We start from the raw sequence: 22,580 nt of genomic DNA, 5'->3' as shown, positions 1-22,580 counted from the left end.
TTCCTTTTTCACCACTGTGGTAAGAACTGCTGATCCAGCCAACTCAGGAGGAAGTGAGTGCTCTTCACCACAGGAGGCAATCTCTTCTGCCTCTTGGGGACCTGGTCCCATCCTTGCCAGAGTCTGTCACACAGATGTCCTCACTTCTCTAGGAAGAAACAAGGGTGTGGCCAGCCTTCCACCAAAGAAATAACAAACACCGAAATCAGGTAGGTCATCTCACTTAAGTGGGAATGGCTAGAGTGGAGTCCTGTGTCACAACACCGGCCTAGCTTGTGCAAAGCCCTGGATTCCATTCTAAGCACCAAAGACAGAGAGAGAGAGAGAGAGAGAGAGAGAGAGAGAGAGAGAGAGAGAGAGGAACCAACTTGAACTGTGCTCTACAACACGGGTAGAGGGGAACTGGGAGAGGATGGTGGCTCTGTCTTCTCTGGCAAGAGCAGGCCATAGCAGGACACAAAGGCTGTGACACACAGATATGCTCCAGAGCGTCAATTTATTGACTCATGAGTGAACATTCAACTGTTGAAAAGGTAAACCAGAATAGGCTTTTGAAAAACTCAGTTATCTATTCACCGGGGGTGAGGGTGGAGAGGGTAGGGGAGTGGGAGGGGGGTTATTTAACTGGCCTTTGTCACAGTCCATCGACTATGGAGTTCAGATTTCTAGGTGTACTAGCAGGTTCGTGGGGCACAACCAATGTAGTATTGCGTGTGTGTGTGTGTGTGTGCGTGTGGTGGCAGTAGATTCAGAAGATGAGACTACCTGGGGCAGGGCAGGGACAAGGATTCTCTGACCCTTTCCAGTGCTGGAGCTGGAGACTAGACCTAAAGCACTTAGCTCACCAGTGTTCTACTACTGATCGACTGTCCGGCTTTGTGTATTTTCTGCTGTTCTGCTTTGAACCTATGACTGCTTTTGAAAAGCTCTCCCTCCCCTCTGTAACCTAGATTATATTGTTGCTTAAAACTACAAAACACCCTTCCAAGCCTTCTCATTGTACCCAGGAGAGAAATAAAAGCTGTGACCCCACAGTATCTGGCCCACTTTCTTTGTGATGTCTCCAATCACTTTCCCTCTGGTCCACTTGGCTCCAACCCTGAGCTACAAGTAGGATCCCGTCCGGAGGCCTTTGCACCATTCCTTGACCTGAGGTGTCCTCTGTTTGGAGAGAGCACACTGTCTCGTCTTCCAAGGTTCACCTTGATGCACATGTCACCTTGTCAGTAAGGCTAGTCCATGTCACCTGTTCTAAAATCATACCTCCTTTTATATTTTCCATCTCCAGCCCCAGATTCAGCTTTGTCCTTGGTACCTAAACTAGCGTACATCCATTTATTTCATTCTATCATTTCTTGACCTCTGGGTTAAGATCAAATGTAGCATCTATTGTAACCCTTCTTTTTTATATAATTTTTTATTGATATTTATTGAGCACTAAATTTTTCTCTGCTCCCCTCCCTGCCTTTCCCTTCCCTCTTCAACCCTCCCCCAAGGTCCCTATGCTCCCAATTTACCCATTTTCCTTATCCATTCTTCAATCGAGGGACATTTAGGTTGTTTTCAGGTTCTGGCTATGACAAAGAATGCTGCTATGAACATAGTTGAACACATGTCCTTGTGGCACAATCAAACATCCTTTGGATATATACCCAAAAGTGGTATTATTGGATCTTGAGGAAGGTTGTTTCCTAATTTTCTGAGAAATCTCCACACTGACATCCAAAGGGATTGTACTAGCTTTCATTTCCACCAGCAATGTAGACGTGTTCCCTTTTCCCCACAACCTCTCCAGCATAAGTTGTCATCAGTGTTTTTGATCTTGGCCATTCTTACAGGTGTAAGATAGAATCTCAGAGTTATTTTGATTTGCATTTCTCTGATGACTAAGGATGTTGAACATTTCCTTAAGTGTCTTTCAGCCATTTTAGATTCATCTGCTCAGAGTTCTCTGTTTAGGTCTGTACTCTATTTTTTTTTTTTATTGGATTATGTGTTCTTCTGGTGTCCAATTTCTTGAGTTCTTTGTATATTTTGGAGATCAGACCTCTGTCTGATGTGGGGTTTAGTGAAGATCTTTTCCCATTCTGCAGGCTGTCATTTTGTCTTATGTACCCCTTCTCTTGTTTAAGGTCTGCTACCTTCAATAGAGAGACTTACCAGTTTTGTTCTATCCTCAATACTGTCAGGCCTGCTGGCACACATCTGTAACTTCAGCACTTGGGAAGCTAAACTGGGACAACTAGGGCTTTGGGGTGCCAATTTGGGCTACATAGTGATTTGTCTCCTTTTAGCAAAAAACAAGAATGAAGTAAAATCCTACTTTATCAGGTGCGTGAGCACTGTCAAATGCTTGTAACAGAAGAGCATATACCTTCAGCCCAACGGTACAGAGGAAGCAAAGCTTCCAGAGTAAACAGCGATCAAACAAATGGCTTCTGCTGGCTGTGGCAACACCTGTGTTCCAGCAAACACAATCTTAGACTGTGCTTTCCCAGCTGGTCTCATCCCACTCTTAAAAGGGGATAATTCTTGAGTAGTTATGGTTCGTTCAACATAGTCATTTTTATTCTCTAGCATATTTCTGACCTGCTCACTCTTGCTTAACACATGTTCAACTTGAAGGGCTTGCTGACTTGGACCAAGTCTTTCTCTACACATCTTTTAAATTTTAAAAATACATTTCTTGCTATTTAAGTTTGTGTGTTCTCTCTGTGTGTTATTCTGAGGCCTCACACAGGACAGAGTTGTCTACATATTCATATTGCTGAGGGTGACCTTGAACTTCTGATCCTCTTGCTCCAACTCTCAAATGCTGGGGTAACAGGTATTCCATACCAGACTCATTTCTTTTTCTGCTCTTTCATAACTTCTTTCCATGTATCACGACTATTCTTTGATAGTGTACTGTAATTTGTCTAGTATTGATTTCCTGACATTAGCTACAAGGCAGGACCTTGAAGTAAACCAGTAGACTTTCCAATACTACCCTAATCTACTGGGGAACCCTGAACCTAACTAATATAAATTTCAGCCTCTCCCCAAATCTATTGGGGAGACCTTGAATCAAACCAATATATTTTCCACACTCTCCTTTGCACTTTGAGGATTCTGATATGCTGGTTATGCAGACCTTCCAAATTTTATTACACAACATTTAAAAATCAAATTTATAAACCAGGTCTTACAAGCAATATCTCAAAGTTATAAAAAACTAAGGTCACTATGGTGAACACTAGTTTTCCAAAGTGATTATTTTTACTTGAAAACTAAAACTAAAAATTTCACGTTGAAATAAATAATGTCACTGTAGTTTCCCCTGATGTGGCAGTTTTTCCAGAAAATGTCTTTTAAATACCCAGCTTGAATAGCTGGCTAGTCAGTTGTCCCTGTATGTAGCTTCTGTGAAAACAGTGGTCAAGACACCACTGAGAGCGTCCCCTGGACACAGGGCAATACCGCAGCATACAGAAGTGCTGTATGTGGTTTTTTCTTTTGTCAACATGTTGAAAAATATGCATTTGAGGGCTGAGACAAAACAATCCATGACAGCGTACTATGAAAAGTCAGAACCTCACAGATCTCCAGGGAGGGTCTGAGGGATGTTAAAAAATCCACAAAATATGTGCTATGACCTGCTGGGCTCGTGTATGAGAACACCTCAACACCAGCACTTCCTTCTTTTGGACAAAGACCCCTCTATGTAGCCCAGGCTGGTCTTAATTTTTTTTTTTCGAGACAGGGTTTCTCTGTAGTTTTAGAGCCTGTCCTGGAACTAGCTCTTGTAGACCAGGCTGGTTTCGAACTCACAGCAATCCACCTGTCTCTGCCTCCCGGGTGCTAGGATTAAGGGTTTGCGCCACCACCGCCCGGCCTGGTCTTAAATCTTTAATAATTTGTGCCTACTAAGTGCTGGGATTACAGGTGAGCAACGCCACACATGGTAATGGGAAAACATTTTCAAGTGTAAAGACTACTTTGTGCAAAGGCAGTAGCTGTTAGTATCTAGGCACACCTTGGCCCTGCCCCTTGGGAACATGGCACCCCTCTGCATATGGCAAGTAGTTCCCTGACTGTATGCAGGTGCAAAGGTCTCTTTAAGAAACAAGCTCTGCCCACTCCCGTTTTCCCTCTCCTCCCCTTTCCGGGGCAAGCAGGACTCCGCCTACCTCCCCTTCCAATCCTCTCTCTCCTCCCTTCCTTCCCACCCTCCTCCCTCCCCTCCCAATAAACCTCAATGAACTCCACTCAAGCTCTCTCTGCAGGGTATATTCTGTCCTCACCCTGACCTGCCAAGGTCTCACTTGCCCAGTGTCACAACAGTAGCTATGAGAATTAAAAAGAGATGGTATCTATCTTCAGTATCAATAATGAACGTGGACTTCCCTCATTGAAAATGTTTTTCTGAGTCAGAAAGCATGCACCTCCTGTAGTCGTGCCTGCTGGAGAGATTGAGGCAAGACTTACATGGAAGTCTGTAGAGTTCAGGGCCAGCCTAGGAGCCAGAATAAGATTCTTGCCTTAAAATGCTAAAAAATAAAATAAAATAAAATAAATAAGTTGGGGAGAGAGAGAAGAGAGAGAGGGAATGGGGAGGAGAATCAACAAAAATTTTATTTAAAAAGCCTGTAATCAAACCTAATACTGTGTATGCTAATTAAATTTACTTAAAATATGTATAAAAAGAAAGTGAAACCCAATTTTTGTTTTCTAAAAATAATATAGAGCTTGTAACTGATTTTTTTTTTTAATAATAGAGCATGCCTTTAATCCCAGTAATTGGGAGGCAGAGGCAGATGGATCCCTGAGTTTGAGGCCAGCCTGGTCTACAGAGTGAGTTCCAAGACAACCAGGGCAACACAGAGAAACCCTGTCTCAAAACAGAGAGAGAGAGAGGGGGGGGGGGGAGGGATCATCAGTAACACAGAGAAATATGTTAAGTATACCCTTGTGGGCAAATGCTTTGAGAAAAGAACATTTTCCTCCACTGCTCCTTGTTTACACATTTGAGTGGCTTCACCAGAAACCATAACCAGCCCAACAAAACATACTATCACAATAACAGAATACATATAAGATACACATTAAATAATAAGCTAGGTCATACACTATAACTGTAACACCACATTCTGAATATGGATTATTTAACTTCAATTAAGCCTTGTTTTTTAAAAAAGAAAACACAAGACAGAATTATCTCTATCTTTGAAATCTGAATGCTAAAATATTAAATGTTATGCCCAGATTGTGCGGTCCCCCAAAACCACTTTGGAGACTGCACTCGCATGTAAATAGAAACAGCCTTTATGCAAGTTTAAGCTTGGACTCTGATTCAACTGTTCAAAGTAGAGAATGCCCAGGCCCAGCTGGGGTAGGGGTTTTTATCACAGTAGAGGTTGGGGTGAGGGCATTTCCAGGGTCGAGGATCCTGATTGGTTGACACTTGTCTAGGGGTCTTGGAAGAGGGATTGAATAGGTGAGTCCTGGCCTCAGGTACACATGGTGTCTTAGGTAATCTTTCCTAGTGTTGGGACATCAGGTACTGGCCCGCCCTGGGTGGTGTCAATTCATGGCTTTCCCTGAAACTGTGGTACCTGCCAGTAAATGGAAACTCAGGCCTGCTTTTTATTAAGTGTCATGGCAGCAGTGTGGCCAACCACGTTGTTCTGGGTCCTACACATAGTTTCAAACATATTTTCTCATGTAGTTATTACTTTATTAACTTACCTAGTATTTTGTTGTTGTTTCCAGACAGTTTCAGTATGTGGCCCTAGCCGTACTAGAACTCAATAATTAGAGCAGGCTGACCTCAAACTCAGACATCTGGTCTGCCTCTGCCTCCCAAGTGCTGGGCTTAACGGTGTGTGTCACTACACCCAGCCTACTTACCCAGTATTATGAAAAATGAATGTTACAACTTAAAATAAAGATGTTTGGTCAATTTGAGAAATTTTTAAAAAATTAAATGTATTGGGCTGGAGACATGGCTCAGAGGTTAAGAGCACCGACTGCTCTTCCAGAGGTCCCGAGTTCAATTCCCAGCAACCACATGGTGGCTCACAGCCATCTATAATGAGATCTGGTGCCCTCTTCTGGCATGCAAGCATACATGGAAGGAATGTTGTATACCTAATAAATAAATCTTAAAAAAAATTAAATGTATCAATTTGAATGCTTAAACTTTTAGGAATAGCAATCAAATAGTCAGATGTCTATTTATAATATCTAATTTATTTAATTATACATGCTTATTTTAAAATAACAATATATATAATACAATAATACAAAATATTGCTTTCCCCCATTCTCATATTAAATAACAATTCTCTTCAAATTCTTCATAAGCATCTTATGCACCAATGTCTTCATATCTGCAGCTAGTTTCTTGAAGTAGATCTCCTTGGCTTGTATCTAAGTTCTTTTCATATATAGCACTTTAAAGATACATGCCTGACATTCTTCCATGGAGTCTGGACCAAAACTCTCCTCCTCACCCTTGACCTACCCTGAGGGCGTGTTTGTAATCCTCACCACAGAACCACTTGCTTATTGCTTTTGAAATAGCTCTTTGAAAGGATGATTTGCAAATGTAGTAGAGAGGGGATGTTTTCCTGGACTAATAAAATTCTCTTACCCTGCCTTTACAAACAAAACAAAATAAAAACAATATGAAAAATGAAAACAAAAACACAATACCCCTCTCGATTCATTCCTGTAGGAGAAACCCAGAACTATACAAATCTTGCCTTTCTGAGGCTAGTGTGGGTTAAAAATATGCGGAGTCATCAGAGGCGGAAGTTTCAGGAACTGGGGAGCTTAGTTACAGGGGCGTGGTGGAGGTGGGGACCAGATCGTTGGGCAGCCATAGGCTGTGATGTTTCTTGAGGTGTACCTAAAGCTGTGAAAAAGCTGGGAATAGTGTATCAAAAACTTTCTTGTGAAGGGGCGAGGGAAACATTCCCTCTATTCCCCAGGAACTTGGAGCTGGCCAGATAGCAGCGAGGTCAGCCTCCACACCACAGCCTCCACAGACCTGAATGTGGATATCTCACCAGCCAGGAGCAGATGTTCATAGAGCATGCTGAAACTGAGCCCTGGTCCGGTAAGTGGGCTTGAGAATTGTCTGAGAACACCAGGACTGTGAGAAAAATGGCATCAAATAAAAGAGCAAGGTGCAGAATGAGCAAATTCTAGAGAATGACTAAGTGATGAGATGGAGAAATACACCTAACCTACCCCAACAGGCTCCTCCCTCTTTCAAAACACCTTGCACTGAATTGTCAATACTTGTTTTTTAGACTGCAGGATTTCTGCCCAGGGAACCAAACTGCTGGGACTAGAATAGCCCTAAGGATAAAGAACTGGAGAAGAGGACAAAGAGGGGGAGGGAAGGGAGAACGAGACACCAGCTGTCTATGGAAAGATGGCCAGCAAAGGAGAACAGGCCAGGAAGCATGGGCAGGACCTCAGAAGGCAGCCAGAATCAAGGAGCTGAGAGACAAACACGACAAAAAGACTGAGGAGTGATATTTGGATGTTCTCGGATTTGATAAACATCTGGACATTAATGAAAGATGATAGGTACCACTCTCAGGGAGTCAAAAGTAGGAATTAAATTACATTTCTGCATAGTGTGGCACTTCCAAAAAAAAAAAAACAGAATAAAAATAATCATTTCCTTAGCATCAGGGAAACTTTTCAGGTAGTGATTCTCAAAACTGTATTCCTAACAGCAGCAGCAGCGGTTGAGATCCGCTGAGAATGAAAATTCTACGGCCCCACCCAGTCCTGCTAAGTCAGAACCCTTAGAGGTTCGTCAGAATAGGCAGCCTGAGAGCTAACAAGTCTTCCTGGGGACTCAGGTGCACATGAAAGTTTAGAACAGTGCTTTTCAGGCTGGGCACGCAGCTCGGATGGGAGAATCCTTGCCTAGCATGTCCTAAGCCCCGAGTTTGATTATCAGCACCCCATAAAAGAGTGTTTTTACATGCCTGTCCTGGGAGGTAGGAGATTAAGGAGTTCAAAGTCATCTGCTTCCACACAGGAAGTTGGAAGTCAGCCTGATGTGCTCGAGACTGCCTCAGAACAATTAAAAATAAACAACAAACAAACAAACAAACAAACACCCCAGTGCTGTAAGGTATGGATGGAATCCTTTTCCTTTCTTTTCTTAAGACAGGAACCGCATAGCTCAGGCTGCCCATGCTATACAGCTGAGGATGACCTAGATCTTCCTGTTTCTATCTCCTAAGAGCTAGGATTACAGATGTGTAGTACCACACCCAGCTTAAGTTTTTCTTAAACCTTTGACATCCGCTATACTAGTCAGTGATGAGTGCCGGCATCCATCACAGCAGTAGAAAAGGGGGCCATCTGGTTTGCCCCTGGCTGTGCAATCCTGGAGATTCCTTTACCCTTCCAGTTGCAGTCTCATTTATAATGTAAGAAAGAAAACAGTACTTACCTTATAAGATTGTCATAAGGCTGAGACAGTGCTTAGCACATCTAAGTGGTCAATTATGCTGGCTATTATTACTAGGAATAAAGAAGATTCACAAAGCCCACCGGTGATTTCATGGAGTAGTTTGATTCCCAGCTAGGTTTTTCCAAGGCCATGATTTTATATCGTGTGTGTGTGTGTGTGATAAACTTAGTCTTCATGTTTCTAGATTCTAAGAATTGGTGTGTCCCAAAGTTCTGAAAGGAGTCAAGGCCAATCCCACACTCTCTATTCATTGTTCTGTACAGAAATGGTCTTGCTGGTCATTGTTTATACCCTGTTCAACACGTGACCAAGCGCCCAAACACAGAGCCCTTCAGCAAGTAAATGGTATGGTGCTTGTCCTCCTGGAATGGTGACAGTGGAAAGGTATGGGAGAGTGGTGACTCCCAAAAGGGCTCTTGGTACAAAAGGCCACCCAAGTCAAAAATACTAGTACATATTTTATTTATTGGTGCTAGGGATGAAACCTAGAGTCCCATATATGCTAAGTATGCATTTTACCACTGGGGGAAAAAAACACCCTAGCCCAGCATGTTTTAGATGCAACTTTCAACTTCTGGTTCCTTCTTAGTAGAATCTGAGCTCCAAGGGTTCTGGAAGTTCATCCTATTTTCTCCTCTCTCACTGAACTAAGAATAGTATCAGCAGAGTAAGCACTCCCCAAACTAGTTGTTAATTAGGAGGAACAAAGGCTGCTCTTTGACAAAACAAAACAAAACAAAAATCTGGGTATGCCAGTTGAGCCTTGGTGGCTACCATTTAGAGCTATAATGGGCAGAAGGGCCAGGTCACAGCCAGGCATTTCTTTCAGCTACAAACTCTTTTCACTTACATTACGTGGACATATGTATGCCTGTATGTGGATATGTGTGTGTGAATGTAGGTGCACATGAAGGCTGGACGTGAGGCATCCTGCTGGAGCTGGTGGCTGTGAACCACTCGACATAACAAGAGCAGTCAACTGCTGGGCAGTATCTCCAGCACCTGCTTTCACTTTTGAGACTGAATTTCATTAAAGCTGGCCTCAAACTTGTGATCCTTCCACCTTAGCCTCCTGTGTTCTGGGATTATAGGTGCCAACACACATGGTGGCTAGTGCCTCTTTCATGACCGGGGGTGGGGTTCCTACTATGATTCAGGCAGAGGTTGGTTTGGGTTAGGGACCAGCCTGAAGGCACATTTAGTGGCCTTCGAAGCCGAGTGGTGGTGGCGCACGCCTATAATCCCAGCACTGTGAGTTCGAGGCCAGCCTGGTCTACAAGAGCTAGTTCCAGGACAGGCTCCCAAAATACAGAGAGACCCTGTCTCGAAAAACAAAACAAAACAACAACAACAAAAAAGATGGCCTTCAAAACTTGAAACCAGACACAAAGCTGGTTAAATTCTCATCTCTCATTCATTCTTGGGAAACAGCTCTTTAACCCAAAGATTTTTTTGCACCCTCTTACCCCAGTCTCTGGTTCCTCAGGTGTCAATGTATCACTATGCATCCTGTGCAAGTTCTGCAGCATCCTTAGTGTGTCAGAGCAGGTTACTGTGTAGTGAAAGGTTACAAGCACAAGTTGCCAAGTCATGAATACTGAGCTTCCTGTGTTCCTAGGCAGGCCCTCCCTAAACAGACACCTTTGGAACCTTTGCTCACACCAGCACCCTAAATGCCCTCTACGGCCTTCCCACCTGTCAGAGCACAGTACTATTCCTCCTACTCCAAGTCACTCCCACCCCTGCCCAAGCAAAGAGGCAGTTCCTCAGTGCCCACCTGGAAAGGACTCAAAGGGCAGTACAACCATTAATGTGGCCCCTTCAAGTCTGAGCCTTGAAAGGTTTTAGCAAGTAGTTTACTTACTGCTTTATGGCTCCAGCCGAAGGCCAAAGGGGTAGCCTAGTATATAGTTGTGCTCAACATCTACAGGTCTCATGAGCTGCTGTTCCTCCTACTTTCAAGTGTGTACTGGGCACACACTAGTTGAAATGCCTTCTATTTCTGGGCTTGGTTACAGCTAAAAGTCGGGAATCAAACTTATTCTTGGGCTGAGTATGGGGAAACATGAAAAGGCCCTGGCCTAGGATGCATGGGCTCTGATGGTGACCATCCTGTAATAGGTCAGGAGCCTTTCTAAGGCCTGAGTAACATCTTACTAAAAAGATCAAGTGCCTTAGTTCCAGGTTAGGATTCCATTTCAACATTATACACAAGATGAGCAAGGAAGGCTTACTACAGAAAAATTCTGCTCCAAAATGTCATAGTAATTAGCAGTCTGCTGAACACATGGTTATTATGATTTAGAACACTGTGGTAGTCCTTTAGTCAAGATCCTTTCTGTTGCATGTAGTAACAAGTCACTTCAGATTCACATTAAAACATCCAGATGCATTCTAAGCATAGCCTAGGGATGAATGAAGACCAAGGCAAGAATACAGGACTGGATGAAGAAACCAGGGCATCTCCAGGTTTACCAAGGCCCCCTGGCTCTCAGGCTTGTTCACCAGAGCCAACTCTTGCCTTGGGAAGTAGCTGTCTAAGTCATCACCCAGGCCATCTTTCCAGGTGGTGATCAGTGTCTCCTTCATGCAAAAGCCTTAAAATACAGAACCATCTTTGGGCATTCCAGTCAGTTCATCCCTGGCTTAAACAGCCAATGAGGAGAAGAGTGACGAGGGTGAGACCAGAAAGCCACTGAGGGTGCTGAGCCAGGCCAAGTCTCCACAGGGCCTTTAGAGACATCGGCTGTTACATCAGGGGCTCAGTTGTTGACACTGAAACAAGCCAGCAAAGAAGCCTGGTGTGGAGGCTGTGCCTGTAATCCCCAGATTTTGGGAGGCTAAAGCATGGACTACACAGTGAAACCTTGTCTCAGAAAACTAAAAACAACAGCGATGAAGTCTGTGATTCTCTACAGTTCAGAGTCCTCTTTCTCATAAAGTATCTATGGAACTAGTCAAAAGTTCTAGTAGTGTAAACAGTTTACATCTCAAAAAGCCTTACTGGATACTGGAACTCAAGCAGAAAAGGCTGTTTCCTGTTCCACTGCTCTTCACTGGACATGGCTGACACCTGCTTTTCATGTTCATCATCTCCTATAGGAATGGTGAAGACAAGCCAAATCACAATGTTGTCACTCTCGCACTGGGAAGGTGACTTTAACAACCTGCTGACATCAATGGCATGGTAAGAGCGAAGTTCAAATGCTTTAGACCTAAAATCCCTGCCAGGGCATCTTTTTGTGCATAGACACTGCATAGTACACGGTGGGTGCTCAATGTTAGGTCAATTTTATGCTAATTTTAAAATGAGTACAAGGACCTAACATACAGTTGGTGTAATAGCTTTGGGTCACTCTGCTTCTATACCTCACAGTAGGCAGAGCAGAAAACAAAATCAACCTCAATTTTGCTCATTTCCCCTTAGACATAGCTTATAAATACTGACATGTCTAGCTCAGGTACACAAAATGCAGACAAAGAGATCACTAGAAAGTATTTTAACAAAAACCACTACTTAAAATAGGCTACAATATTACAGAAATGTTTACTCTAAATACATGCAGAGGTGGGAGGAATCACCCAGAATCACATTTTACTCTATGATCTTTATATTGCTTTTCACTTAAAAGTTTGAAGCAATGTGAAATGGACAGAAATATTTGACTAAAAGAACAAAATGAGCCACTATAGCACATATATTAAAAAAAAAAAACCTCTCATCTATGCCTACATACAAAGACAAGACTATGTCCAGTAGTGGATCATATTCTACAGTTTTATAAAGTGAATGAAAATATTAGGAAGGGTCAATGTATTTCAAAAGAAGAGCCATAAATGCCCTAAAAGCAGGAAGTTGACACCATTTTAAATATAATTCATATATATATATTTAAAATCAAACACAATTAAATAGAATATAGTTTAAGTACATGAATACTTCAGAATAACAGAGGTGGTACATAGTACCAAAAACTTATACACAGCCTTTTTGTTTCTTCTGTTGATAAACAGTGTGCCTCTATACAATCAATATTGCAATGAAATAAATTCTCTATTCATTCAAGACTTTCCCAAGGACAGAGGTGATTAATAATTTTATATATATATATACATACACATAAATATATTCTTTTGCAAACTCTGAGCAAAAGCAGTAACACCTAAGAAAACTTCCTTTCTCTTTAAACTGTCCCATACAGGAAGCACTGGCACCATATGGCCAGGGGAGTGTGCTTGCCAACTGGGTGGCCCCACCAACGACCGTGCTACAGGTGCAAAGCCAACTAAGCAGAAGGGCAGCGAGTGGGTTTCCGACTGTCTGAAGACAGTTGCCACTCACAGTGAAGAACTGTGGAGACATTCAAAAGCCAGCGCTTCTTTCCCCGCCTTATTAAAAAATAAAATCAAATCTGAGAATGTGTTCCCAGTACCACATGGGACAAACTGGAGTTTTAGTTATTTCTTGCCATGTGTATTCCGAAGAGGGAATGAAGTATCGGGAGCATGGCATTCCTATGGAGGAATGGGTCTTGATGTTCAAAGTAAACTAAATTTGCCCTTTTGCTAGCAGCGGAGAGACTAGCTTTAAGGATATAACATCACAGGAGTGAATGAAATGTGAAAATTATGTCTGTCACCAAAGAGAAGGATGACATCATGAGGCTTGACCCATGACTTGTCACTCTTTCTAAATTAATGCCTCTGTGAAGGAAGACTACACAAGGGATCGTCACCTGCTCCATAAGCTGCTGGCCCACATTGCCACTTGGAGCTGCAGGTTCTGGTAGGACTGACTCACCTGTGAATTTCAGGAGGACAAAAACAAGCACCTTTTCTCGTGCTTTCTGATACTGCTAAGGATGGAGGCTGCTGCAAGCATGTGGACCACACGCCAATTCACACTTTTCTGCCTCACACAGGATGTGGTCCCAGTCTATTCCAGTGGGTAACTCTCTCATAGTGGGTTACAGCTACTGGAAAACTAATTGTCTAGTAATGTCACCAATACCACTTTGCATCTTGTGACTCACTGTTACCATCATGTGCATCTACGTCTACATTTAACAACAGATCTTGGACTGTCTCGCATTCTTTCTTGGAAACAACAGTGATCTAGCAGTGGAAAGAATTGCAGTGCTCCGTTTTCATTGGCTGTGTTGAGGAATCCAACCAAAGGGAAAAGTTCTTTCAAAATCATATTTTCTTATTTCTGATTTTGAGTCACAGCTGGGGAAAAAAGAAAAACAAAAAGAAGAAGGTAAGGTACATTCCTGTAGGGGATAACGCATTATTAACACAAATAAAGGAAGAGCCTAGTACGCACACAGTGCTCCCTAGGTATGCCGTAGGGCACAGCCGGGCACTTTCTTGTAAGGCAAAGGATTAACTATCTTCAGCTTTCTCTAGGTTAACAGGAGCTTAAAGAAGCTAAGAACTTGCTCTTATTTTTCTATTTGGGCAATGGTTATCAGAATGAAACTCTTCACTGTCCTCTCTGTGTGAGCTCATGTGTACGGATGTGCACTTGGGAAACTGTGGGAGCTATTCTTCAAGGACTGTCCACCTTGTTTTCTGAGATAGGCATTCTAACTGGCCTGGAGCTCAGCAATTAGAACTCTAGGAATCCATGTGTAAGCACCAGGATCATAAAGAAATGCTACTGCACCTGGCTTTTTAATGTGGGTTCTAGGGATCAAACTCGAGTCCACAGCACTTCATCAATTGAGCCATCTCTACAGTTTGTCAATATTCTTTTTTTTTTTAATTTCTTATTTCAGCTAGGGTTGTTACAGAGAAACCCTATCCTCAAAAACCAAAAACAAAACAAAAAAATTATTTATGTGCACTGGTGTTTTTTTGTTTTGTTTTGTTTTTTGAAACAGGGTTTCTCTGTGTAGTTTTAGAGCCTGTCCTGGAACTAGCTCTTATAGACCAGGCTGTCCTTGAACTCACAAAGATCCACCTGCTTCTGCCACCCGAGTGCTGGGATTAAAGGCGTGCACCACCACCGCCCAGCCTATGTGCACTGGTGTTTTATTTTGTCTACATGTATGTCTGTGTGAAGGTGTTGGATCCCCTGTTTTATGACTGCGGATATGGCATATCCTGACAGATGATTCCTCTGCACATAAAAACTGTATATGGTGGGGCTGGGGAGATGGCTCGGGGTAAAGTGCTTGGACAAGCACGAGGACCAAGGTTCAGACCCCAGCACCCAGGGAGAATCCCTGGGGCTTGTAGAACAGCTAGTGCAGAAGAATCCAGGGTCAGTGAGACAGCCTGTCTCAAAAGATAAGGTGGAGAATAATTGGGAAAGACGCCTGCCTGATGTCAAACTATGACCTCTACATGCAAACCAATGAACATGTGAACACACAAACACACACAAAATAAATTTTAATTTTAAGAAAAGAATTCATCCAAAAAGTGACAACATTTTTTTAATTAAAAAAAAAAAAAGGTCTAGTTGGGTTGTCTGTCTTGTTTTATCTTTTAGAGTATTATGTGGCTAGGCATTCTTTGAACTCCCTATATAGTACAGGTTGGTTTTAAATTTATGATCCTTCACCTTCAGGCTCCTGAGAGCCAAGACTACAGGTTCTACCACCACACCTGGCTTGAAAGAATCTTCTTAAATTGATTTTAGTTATTTGGTCAGAGGAAATGAACTCTCTCAGGTTTTATTTGGCTTGAAAAAGAAAAGAAATTCCTTTATTTAACTTCCTCACCAAAAGCCACCTTCATTATTTGACTTCTACTTAGATACCTTCTGGCCTGCTTAACATTTGAAAAAATGATTGCTGTTCTTACCTGTATGTAATAACATCTTCAGCATAGCCAGGCAGTGGTGGTGTACTCGGGAGGCAGAGACAGACGAATCTCTGTGAGTTCGAGGCCAGCCTAGTCTACAAGAGCTAGTTCCAGGACAGGCTCCAAAGCCACAAAGAAACCCTGTCTCGAAAAATAAAACAAAACAAAACAAAACCCCAAAACCAAAAAACATCTCCAGCTATTCTAAACCACTAGAGCCAGAGAGGCCAGGCAGTGGTGGCATACACCTTTATCCCAGCACTCAGGGGACAGAGGGATCTCTGTGAGTCCAAGGTCAGCCTGGGCTATACAAGAGAAACAGAGCTCACACAAAGGTGACCCCAGCACTAGGGAGGTGGAAACAGGAGTGATATGGCTGGGCAGAGAGAGGAATATAATGCCGGAGGAGGAAGGAGTTCAGATACAGTCTGAGGTTTTGTAGAGACAGCAGCAGTCTGAGGATTCATAGTGATAAGATCGCCTCTTTGATCGTACCTTTGGTAGAGGTAAGAACTCACCAAGTCTAGTGGCTGACTGCTCTGCTTCTCTGATCTCTCAGCATTCACTCCCTAATATCTGACTGGGTTTTTATTATTAAGACCAATTAGAATTTTTGCTAAATATATATACACAGATTTAGTTTTCATCAAATTTTGAAAAATTTTAATCATTAATTATGTTTTTTTTCTGTATCTCAACTTATTTGTGCCTCAAATGTTTGTTAGCTGGCACACATTGTTGTCTAATAGCATTTGTTTTACTCATTTTTTTTTTAAATATTTCCAGTTTTTTTCTGTTTGTCTTCATGTAGGGGTCAATGTTTTCTTGTGGTTCCTAAATGGCAACTGATTTCATTCAATGTCATTTTCCATCTCTAATATTTATTTCAAGAACTTTGATTTTTAAATCCTGTCTTCTATTTCTCCCTACTATACTGTTTGCCTTGACATTCCTCTTAAATTTTGTTCATTATTATTTTATATTTTCTTACATTTTGCTTATTTTTTTAATTAATTAAATACCCCGATTTTTTGTCATTTTACATGCCAAATCCAGTTTCCACCTCCTGCCCTCCTCCCATTCCCCTCCACCTTCCCTCTCATCCAACCCCCAATCCACTCTTCAGAGAAGATAAGGCTTCCCATGATCATTATGATTTTTCATAATTTTTCAGGGAAGATAAGGCTTCCCATCATCATTATTATTTTCAATATTATTAATCAATATTATTGTGTGTGTGTGTGTGTGCAGGTATGATGTGTATGGGTGGGTGCACATGCTACAATGGGCTGTGATGGTCAGGACAACTTTGTCAGTCAACTCTTTCTACCTTTATGCTATGTTCCTTTAAAGAGGATTAACTTTTGTTTTTTGTTTTTTTGTTTGTTTTTCGAGACAGGGTTTCCCTGTGTAACAGTTCTAGCTATCCTGGAACTAGTTCTTGTAGACCAGGCTGGACTCGAACTCCCAGGGATTCACCTGCCTCTGCCTCCTGAGTGCTGGGATTAAAGGCGTGCGCCACCATCGCCTGGCAACTTTTGTTTTGGCATACAATTGTATGTAGCCTGATCCTTCCAAACTGCTTTTAAACTTTGTTGACGTATATTAGGCTTCACATAACTCCCAATGCTTAGTATTCTTTGTTTATTACTGTGGCCAGAAGAAACACCATCTTTTGGATACCAGTCAACATCTAACTTTTGGGGGTTTGTTCCCTAAAGATAAGCATTAATTAATTAATTTATTTATTTATTATGCGTACAACATTCTGCCTCCATGTATGCCTGCACGCCAGAAGAGGACGCCAGATCTCATTACAGATGGTTGTGAGCCACCACGTGACTGCTGGTAATTGAACTCAGGACCTTTGGAAGAGCAGTCAGTGCTCTTTAACCTCTGAGCCATCTCTCCAGCCCTGAGATAAGCATTTTCATGTACATCCATGAAGACTGGTATCTGGCCAATAGCTTTTTTTTCTGGACAGCGTCTTCTTTTCTGATGCCCTGTTTCATAACTGCTATAAATAACCACATCAAGCTTTTCCTCTCTAAATGTTCCTTTCATTTTTAAGTTCATCAAATCTCCTGGCTCTGTTCAGACTTGCCTTCTCTACTTTAGAAGCCAACTGCCAACAGTGGGCTAGGGAATCACTTCAATTCTACTGTTTTCGAAGATCACATAGTGTCCACCATATGGGAATATATTTTGTTCAGTTCATCAGTCTTGCAGTTCCTTATGATGAAAGATAATTCCTAGAGCAGCTAATGCTTCAGAGGCAGATACAGAAGTATCCTAATATCATATATATGTATATATGCATATGTGTTATACATGTGAGTGCAGGTATCTGAGATCCGCAGGCATCATACTTGGTGTGTGACCAAGTATGGTTGTGGATTCGGGGAACCAAATTCAGGACCCACCCAAGCAAGAGCAGTATGCACTCTTAACCACAGAGTCCTAATTCCAGCTCCTTTTTTAAAAAAAATTATTATTAAACAATCAAAATATGTGCCTGTGTGTGTTTATTTATTTACTTTACAAAAGCCAGGCCAGGGGCAGAGAAAAAGTTCATTCGGTAGAGTGCTTCTGTAATATTCGCAAAGCCCAAGGGTTGCTCCCAGCACCATACAAATCAATTTGGATGGCACAGCCTACAATTCTAGCAGTTGGTGTGCAGAAGTGGGAAGATCAGAAGTTCTAGGTGGACATTAGTCAGAAGACTTTGAGCCTAGCCTGGGCTATATTAAGACCCTGTCTCAAACAAACAAACAATAACAACAACAAACCCCAGCAGCGAAAGGCTAAGTCAGAATGCAAGTCACCCTTACCTTCGTAGATTTCTCCAGTGGTTGATCACAGTGCGCCTGCTGCATAACGTCACTCACTATCATTTTAGCAATCTTCCAAGCTAGTTCCTCTTGAGCCTGAAAGAAGTTATTCACATTGTTGATAATGACCCTTCATTAGGAGAATCAAGATACATATAATCAGTCTTCCAAACATGCTTATCATTTGGGTAAAGCACCTTCCCTATATATCAAAGAATCTGGGCACCGCTGGCTGTGAAATATTAACATGTCACTCACGGTCTTACAGAGTCAGTTACTGAGTAGCCAACATCATGACTACTTTCTATGTTTGAAGTCAAAATAGAACACTTTTCTTTGTCCACTCTAATCTCTCAATGTACTTAACTATTCCAAACTATTTCTGCTAAAACTACAACTGAAACTGCCAAAGAAAACATCTCCGCTTTTGTCTTTACATTAGTGACCTGGTGGCGGTGTCAGTGGTCACAGTCTCTGAAGATACTGTTACCACTGGTCAATTATTAAATGCTAAGTGGAGCCTTCCTTGTTACAACCAGAATAAGAGGGCACTGACGTGTCATCTGTTTAACAAGGAACCACAGGGAGAGAATGTGCAGCCTTCCTCAGACAAGGGTAGGTTCCCTGCTTCTGTAAGACTATACTAAAGACTCACCTCATCAGTATTTCCTTGCACCCACTTCTTCATAGCTTGTGAGAACATGAATCCTGGTGAGCAAAGCCAAAATGAATATGGATTTTAATGTAATTTTACGTTACAAATGATTTTGGAGATATCTCTTAGACATGGATATTCTTTCCTAGTTTCCCATTAAAAACATTAATAAAAACAGTTCATATCATTTCTATAACACAATGTTTACAATAACTTTGTGAAAATCATGACTTAAAATGCTTCTGAATAGCTGTTTCCGGATTCTGGATTTTTCTTCTACTCTTCTCACCAGATGAAGGTGGTTAATGTTAGACTTGTAGCTAGCACTGAAAACAAACCCTTAATCAATATAATGGTTTGGTATAAGAATCTATCAACATATCAGGAGACTGATGGATGAATTTGTTTTTCTCTTCAGTTTGAAACATTCCTTCAAATTTCTCTGTGTAGTTCTGGAACTCACTCTGTAAACCAGGCTGGCTTTGAACCCACAGATCTACCTGTCTCTGCCTCCTCAGTGCTGGGATTAAAGGCGTGCAACAACACCAGCCTGGCAGTATTTCCTTTCTTTAAACACACACACACACACACACACACACACACACCCCTTCAAGACATTATTTATCGGGGGCTGGTGGGAGCTGGTGGGAATTCCTAACTGTAGAACTCAGACGACAACTTAGAAGAATAGGTTCTTTCCTTTCACCATGGGTGTCCTAGGAACTGAATTAAGGTTGTCAAGTTTGGCCACAAATGCCTCTACTCCCCGAGTCATCTCTCTAGCACAGATTAATTCTTCAGGTAATATCCTAATTAATTCAGTAGCTAAAAATGAGCCTAGATGTAGTGAGGGGCTGCAGGGCAGGCCTGCTTTTCGTCCCACACGGCTCCTGCATGGCTAGCTTAGTCCCAGAAACAACAACACACAAATTGTATTCATTTAAGCACTGCCTGGCCCATTATCTCTAGAGAGTTACTGACTAACTCTCATATCTTGATATTAACCCATTTCTAATAATCTGTAGCACCACAAGGTGGTGGCTTACCGGAAAAGATTCAGCATGTCTGACCTGGTGGCTGGCTCCATGGCTTCTGCCTCATAGCCCTCTTCCCAGCATTCTATTCTGTTTACTCCGCCTACCTAATTTTCTGTCCTATCAAAGGGCCAAGGCAGTCTCTTTATTGACCAATGAAAATATCACAATAGACAGATAACCCTCCTCCATCACCTAGATATACCATTCATGAAAAACACAAAATCCAGATCTTTTTCCTTCAATAATTTTTATTATTGAAGGTTTTCCTGAAAGAAAGGAAGAAAGAAAGGAAAGAAAAGAAAAGAAAAGCAAAAAAGAAAGAAAATTGCCTGGCAGTGGTGGCACATGCCTTTATTCTCAGCACTCAGAGACAGAGGTAGGTGGAGCTCTGTCAGTTTAAGGCTGGCCTGGTCTACATAGTAAGTTCCAAGACCGTCAGAACTACATAATAAAGACACTGTCTCAAAAAAACAAAACAACAACAAAAAAGATTTATTTATTTGTTGCTATGTGTCTGTGCATGTGAGTGTAGGATTCATGGAAGCTAGAGCTAGCACTGGATCCCCTGGAGCTGGAGTTATAGGTGGTTTTGAGCCACCTTATGTGGATTCTAGAAACTAGATTCCAGTCTCCTGAAAGAGCAACAAGCATTCTTACCCACCAGGTCATCTCTCCAGCCCTCCATTTAAGGTGTTAAATACTAATCTGATCATCAGTTATTGCAAAGCAGAGCCAATAAGATGCTAGCACTAAAATCTCACCCGGCTGCTGAATTATGTGCTTATTACTGCACTACTCTCCTACAACTGCCTGACTTCCAACCTTCAGTCTGGACTCTTCCTTCTAATTCCTGCCAACATCTTACCTCACTTAAAATTCCCTTCTTAGTACCACTCTTATAGACTGACAGTCTTCTTGATATCTATCTCTCTTCAGCACGAGATCTTTCAAATTTTACTGCTGGGAAAATACTTCTGGCCAGCAGTTAGCTCTGAAACCATAGAGTACAACAGAGTTCAGAGCTCAGTCTGTAGACTGAGGCACAGAAGGGCTCTCCCAAAGACAGGGACAAGGAGGGGTGCCACTGGAGGGACACAGCTCACATCTTTTTGTAATTTCTTGCTATTATTTTAAGATTTATTATTTTTATGTTTTTTTCTGAGACACAGTTTCTTTGGTGTAACCATGGCTGTCCAGGAACTCACTCTGTAGACCAGGCTAGCCTCAAACTCAGATATCAACCTGCTTCTGCCTCCAGAGTACTGGAATTAAAGGAGTGCACCACTATCACCCAGTTGTTGTTTTAAGACAGGGTTTCTCTGTGTAGCCCTGGCTGTTCCAAAACTTGATCTATAGATCAGGATGGCTTCAAATTCAGAGATCTGCCTGCTTCTATCTCCCATGGATTTGAAATTATGCATGGTTTTAAGTCACTTGCCCTTGAGTGCTGAGAAGTGAACTTGAGTTCTCTTCCAAGATAGAAAGTTTTCTTAACTATTGAACTCCCAGCCCCTTGCTATTTTTTTTAAATATAACTTACTTTGTTTGTCCTGAAATAAAAGTTCTCATATTTTCAGAAACATCTAAGATATTCACAAGCATTTTTTAATCAAAATATATAATTATTATTACTGGGGAAGAGGGGCAAGAATGTGCTATGACTCAAATGTGGAAATTAGAGAACAATTCTGTGGAGCTGGCATAGGTTCTGGGGACTGAACTCAGATTGCCAGGCTGGCATGGCAAGCATCTTTACCCACTGAGCCGTCTTGTCAGCATCTGGATCTTTCTTAAAACTTAATCTTTTTCTTTGTGCTCTATTACCAGGGTTTCAAAAGTCAAATCAGAGTCATAGTTCAGTAAATGACAAAAATTCAGTCAGTTGTCCTTAGCAAGGCAGACAGAGCAAGAGAGTTGAACTCTAAAAACTCTCGTCAAAGGATAATCTGAGTCAAACCCCAGAGTTGCTGTGTGTGATGATAGTGTTAACTGTCAATGTTGACAGAATCTCAAATTCCTTGGGAAGACCTGCCCACTGCAGGTGACACCATTCTCTGGTTCGAGTTTTGGAGTCTATAAATGAGGGAAGGGAACTGAGCACCCACATGCATTTACCATTCTCTGCTCTGGCTGTGGATCTGATGTAACCAGCTGCTTCGAGCTCCTGCTGCCTCCTCCCGTTCCCTGCCATGATGGAGTGTACCCTCAACTGTGAGATAGTATAAGCCCTTTCTCCCTTTAGTTGCCTTTGCTAGACTATTTCTAGCAAAAAACAGTAGAACAGTTTAATCTAAGCCACAAACCTCTTGAGGCCCCAGTTTCTTCATTTGTGGAAGAGGTTAGTGCACATAGATGCATCATCTAAGAGCTACACTAGCTTGAAAACTCTAGTAAGTACTCACTGTTTAGGGCTGGGACCGTATCTTTTGAGTATCTGCAGATCAAAAGGTTATGAATAGATAGCAAACTAGTCAGGTGGGGGTGGCCTTTAATCCCAACTCGGCAGGCAGACCAGTCTGGCCTACAAAGCGAGTTCCAGGAGTTTCACAGAGAAACCCTGTCTTGAAAAAACAAAAAAACTAACAAAACTTACATGTCTATGCAAAAGGCAACCAAATTAAAATGACTTTGTTCTGAAATATAGCTCATAGTTTTATTACTCATAGTCACACAATGGAATTTAAAAATTAATTTATCAACAAATGTTGACTATTATCTGGTAAGCACAATTTTAGAAACAGAATATATTGCCAAATAAA

At 41.9% G+C, this 22,580-nt stretch overlaps 1 protein-coding gene and 1 long non-coding RNA gene across 2 annotated transcripts in view; one reads left to right on the top strand and one right to left on the bottom strand.

Moving 5' to 3' along the window:
* The first annotated feature begins 50 nt into the window (after positions 1–50).
* Positions 51–12,936, top strand: LOC125409304 (uncharacterized). Its single transcript, XR_007234746.2, has 3 exons — positions 51–209; positions 11,588–11,672; positions 12,688–12,936. It is a non-coding gene; the product is annotated as an uncharacterized LOC125409304 (long non-coding RNA).
* Positions 11,971–22,580, bottom strand: part of Akap10 (A-kinase anchoring protein 10) — a 66,135-nt gene continuing 55,525 nt past the window's right edge. The window contains exons 13-15 of the mRNA XM_085695060.2: positions 18,785–18,837; positions 18,130–18,225; positions 11,971–13,714 (exon numbers count right to left, since the gene is read on the bottom strand). Coding sequence (XP_085551186.1) covers positions 13,709–13,714; positions 18,130–18,225; positions 18,785–18,837 — 155 coding nt within the window. The 3' untranslated portion in view covers positions 11,971–13,708. The remainder of the gene's footprint in view (positions 13,715–18,129; positions 18,226–18,784; positions 18,838–22,580) is intronic.

Source organism: Myodes glareolus, chromosome 9, assembly GCF_982192425.1.
Source record: "Myodes glareolus chromosome 9, mMyoGla1.1, whole genome shotgun sequence".
Classification (NCBI taxonomy): Eukaryota; Metazoa; Chordata; class Mammalia; order Rodentia; family Cricetidae; genus Myodes; species Myodes glareolus.
The sequence above is the reverse complement of the archived record's forward strand: the minus strand, read 5'-3'. Positions and strand labels throughout refer to the sequence as shown.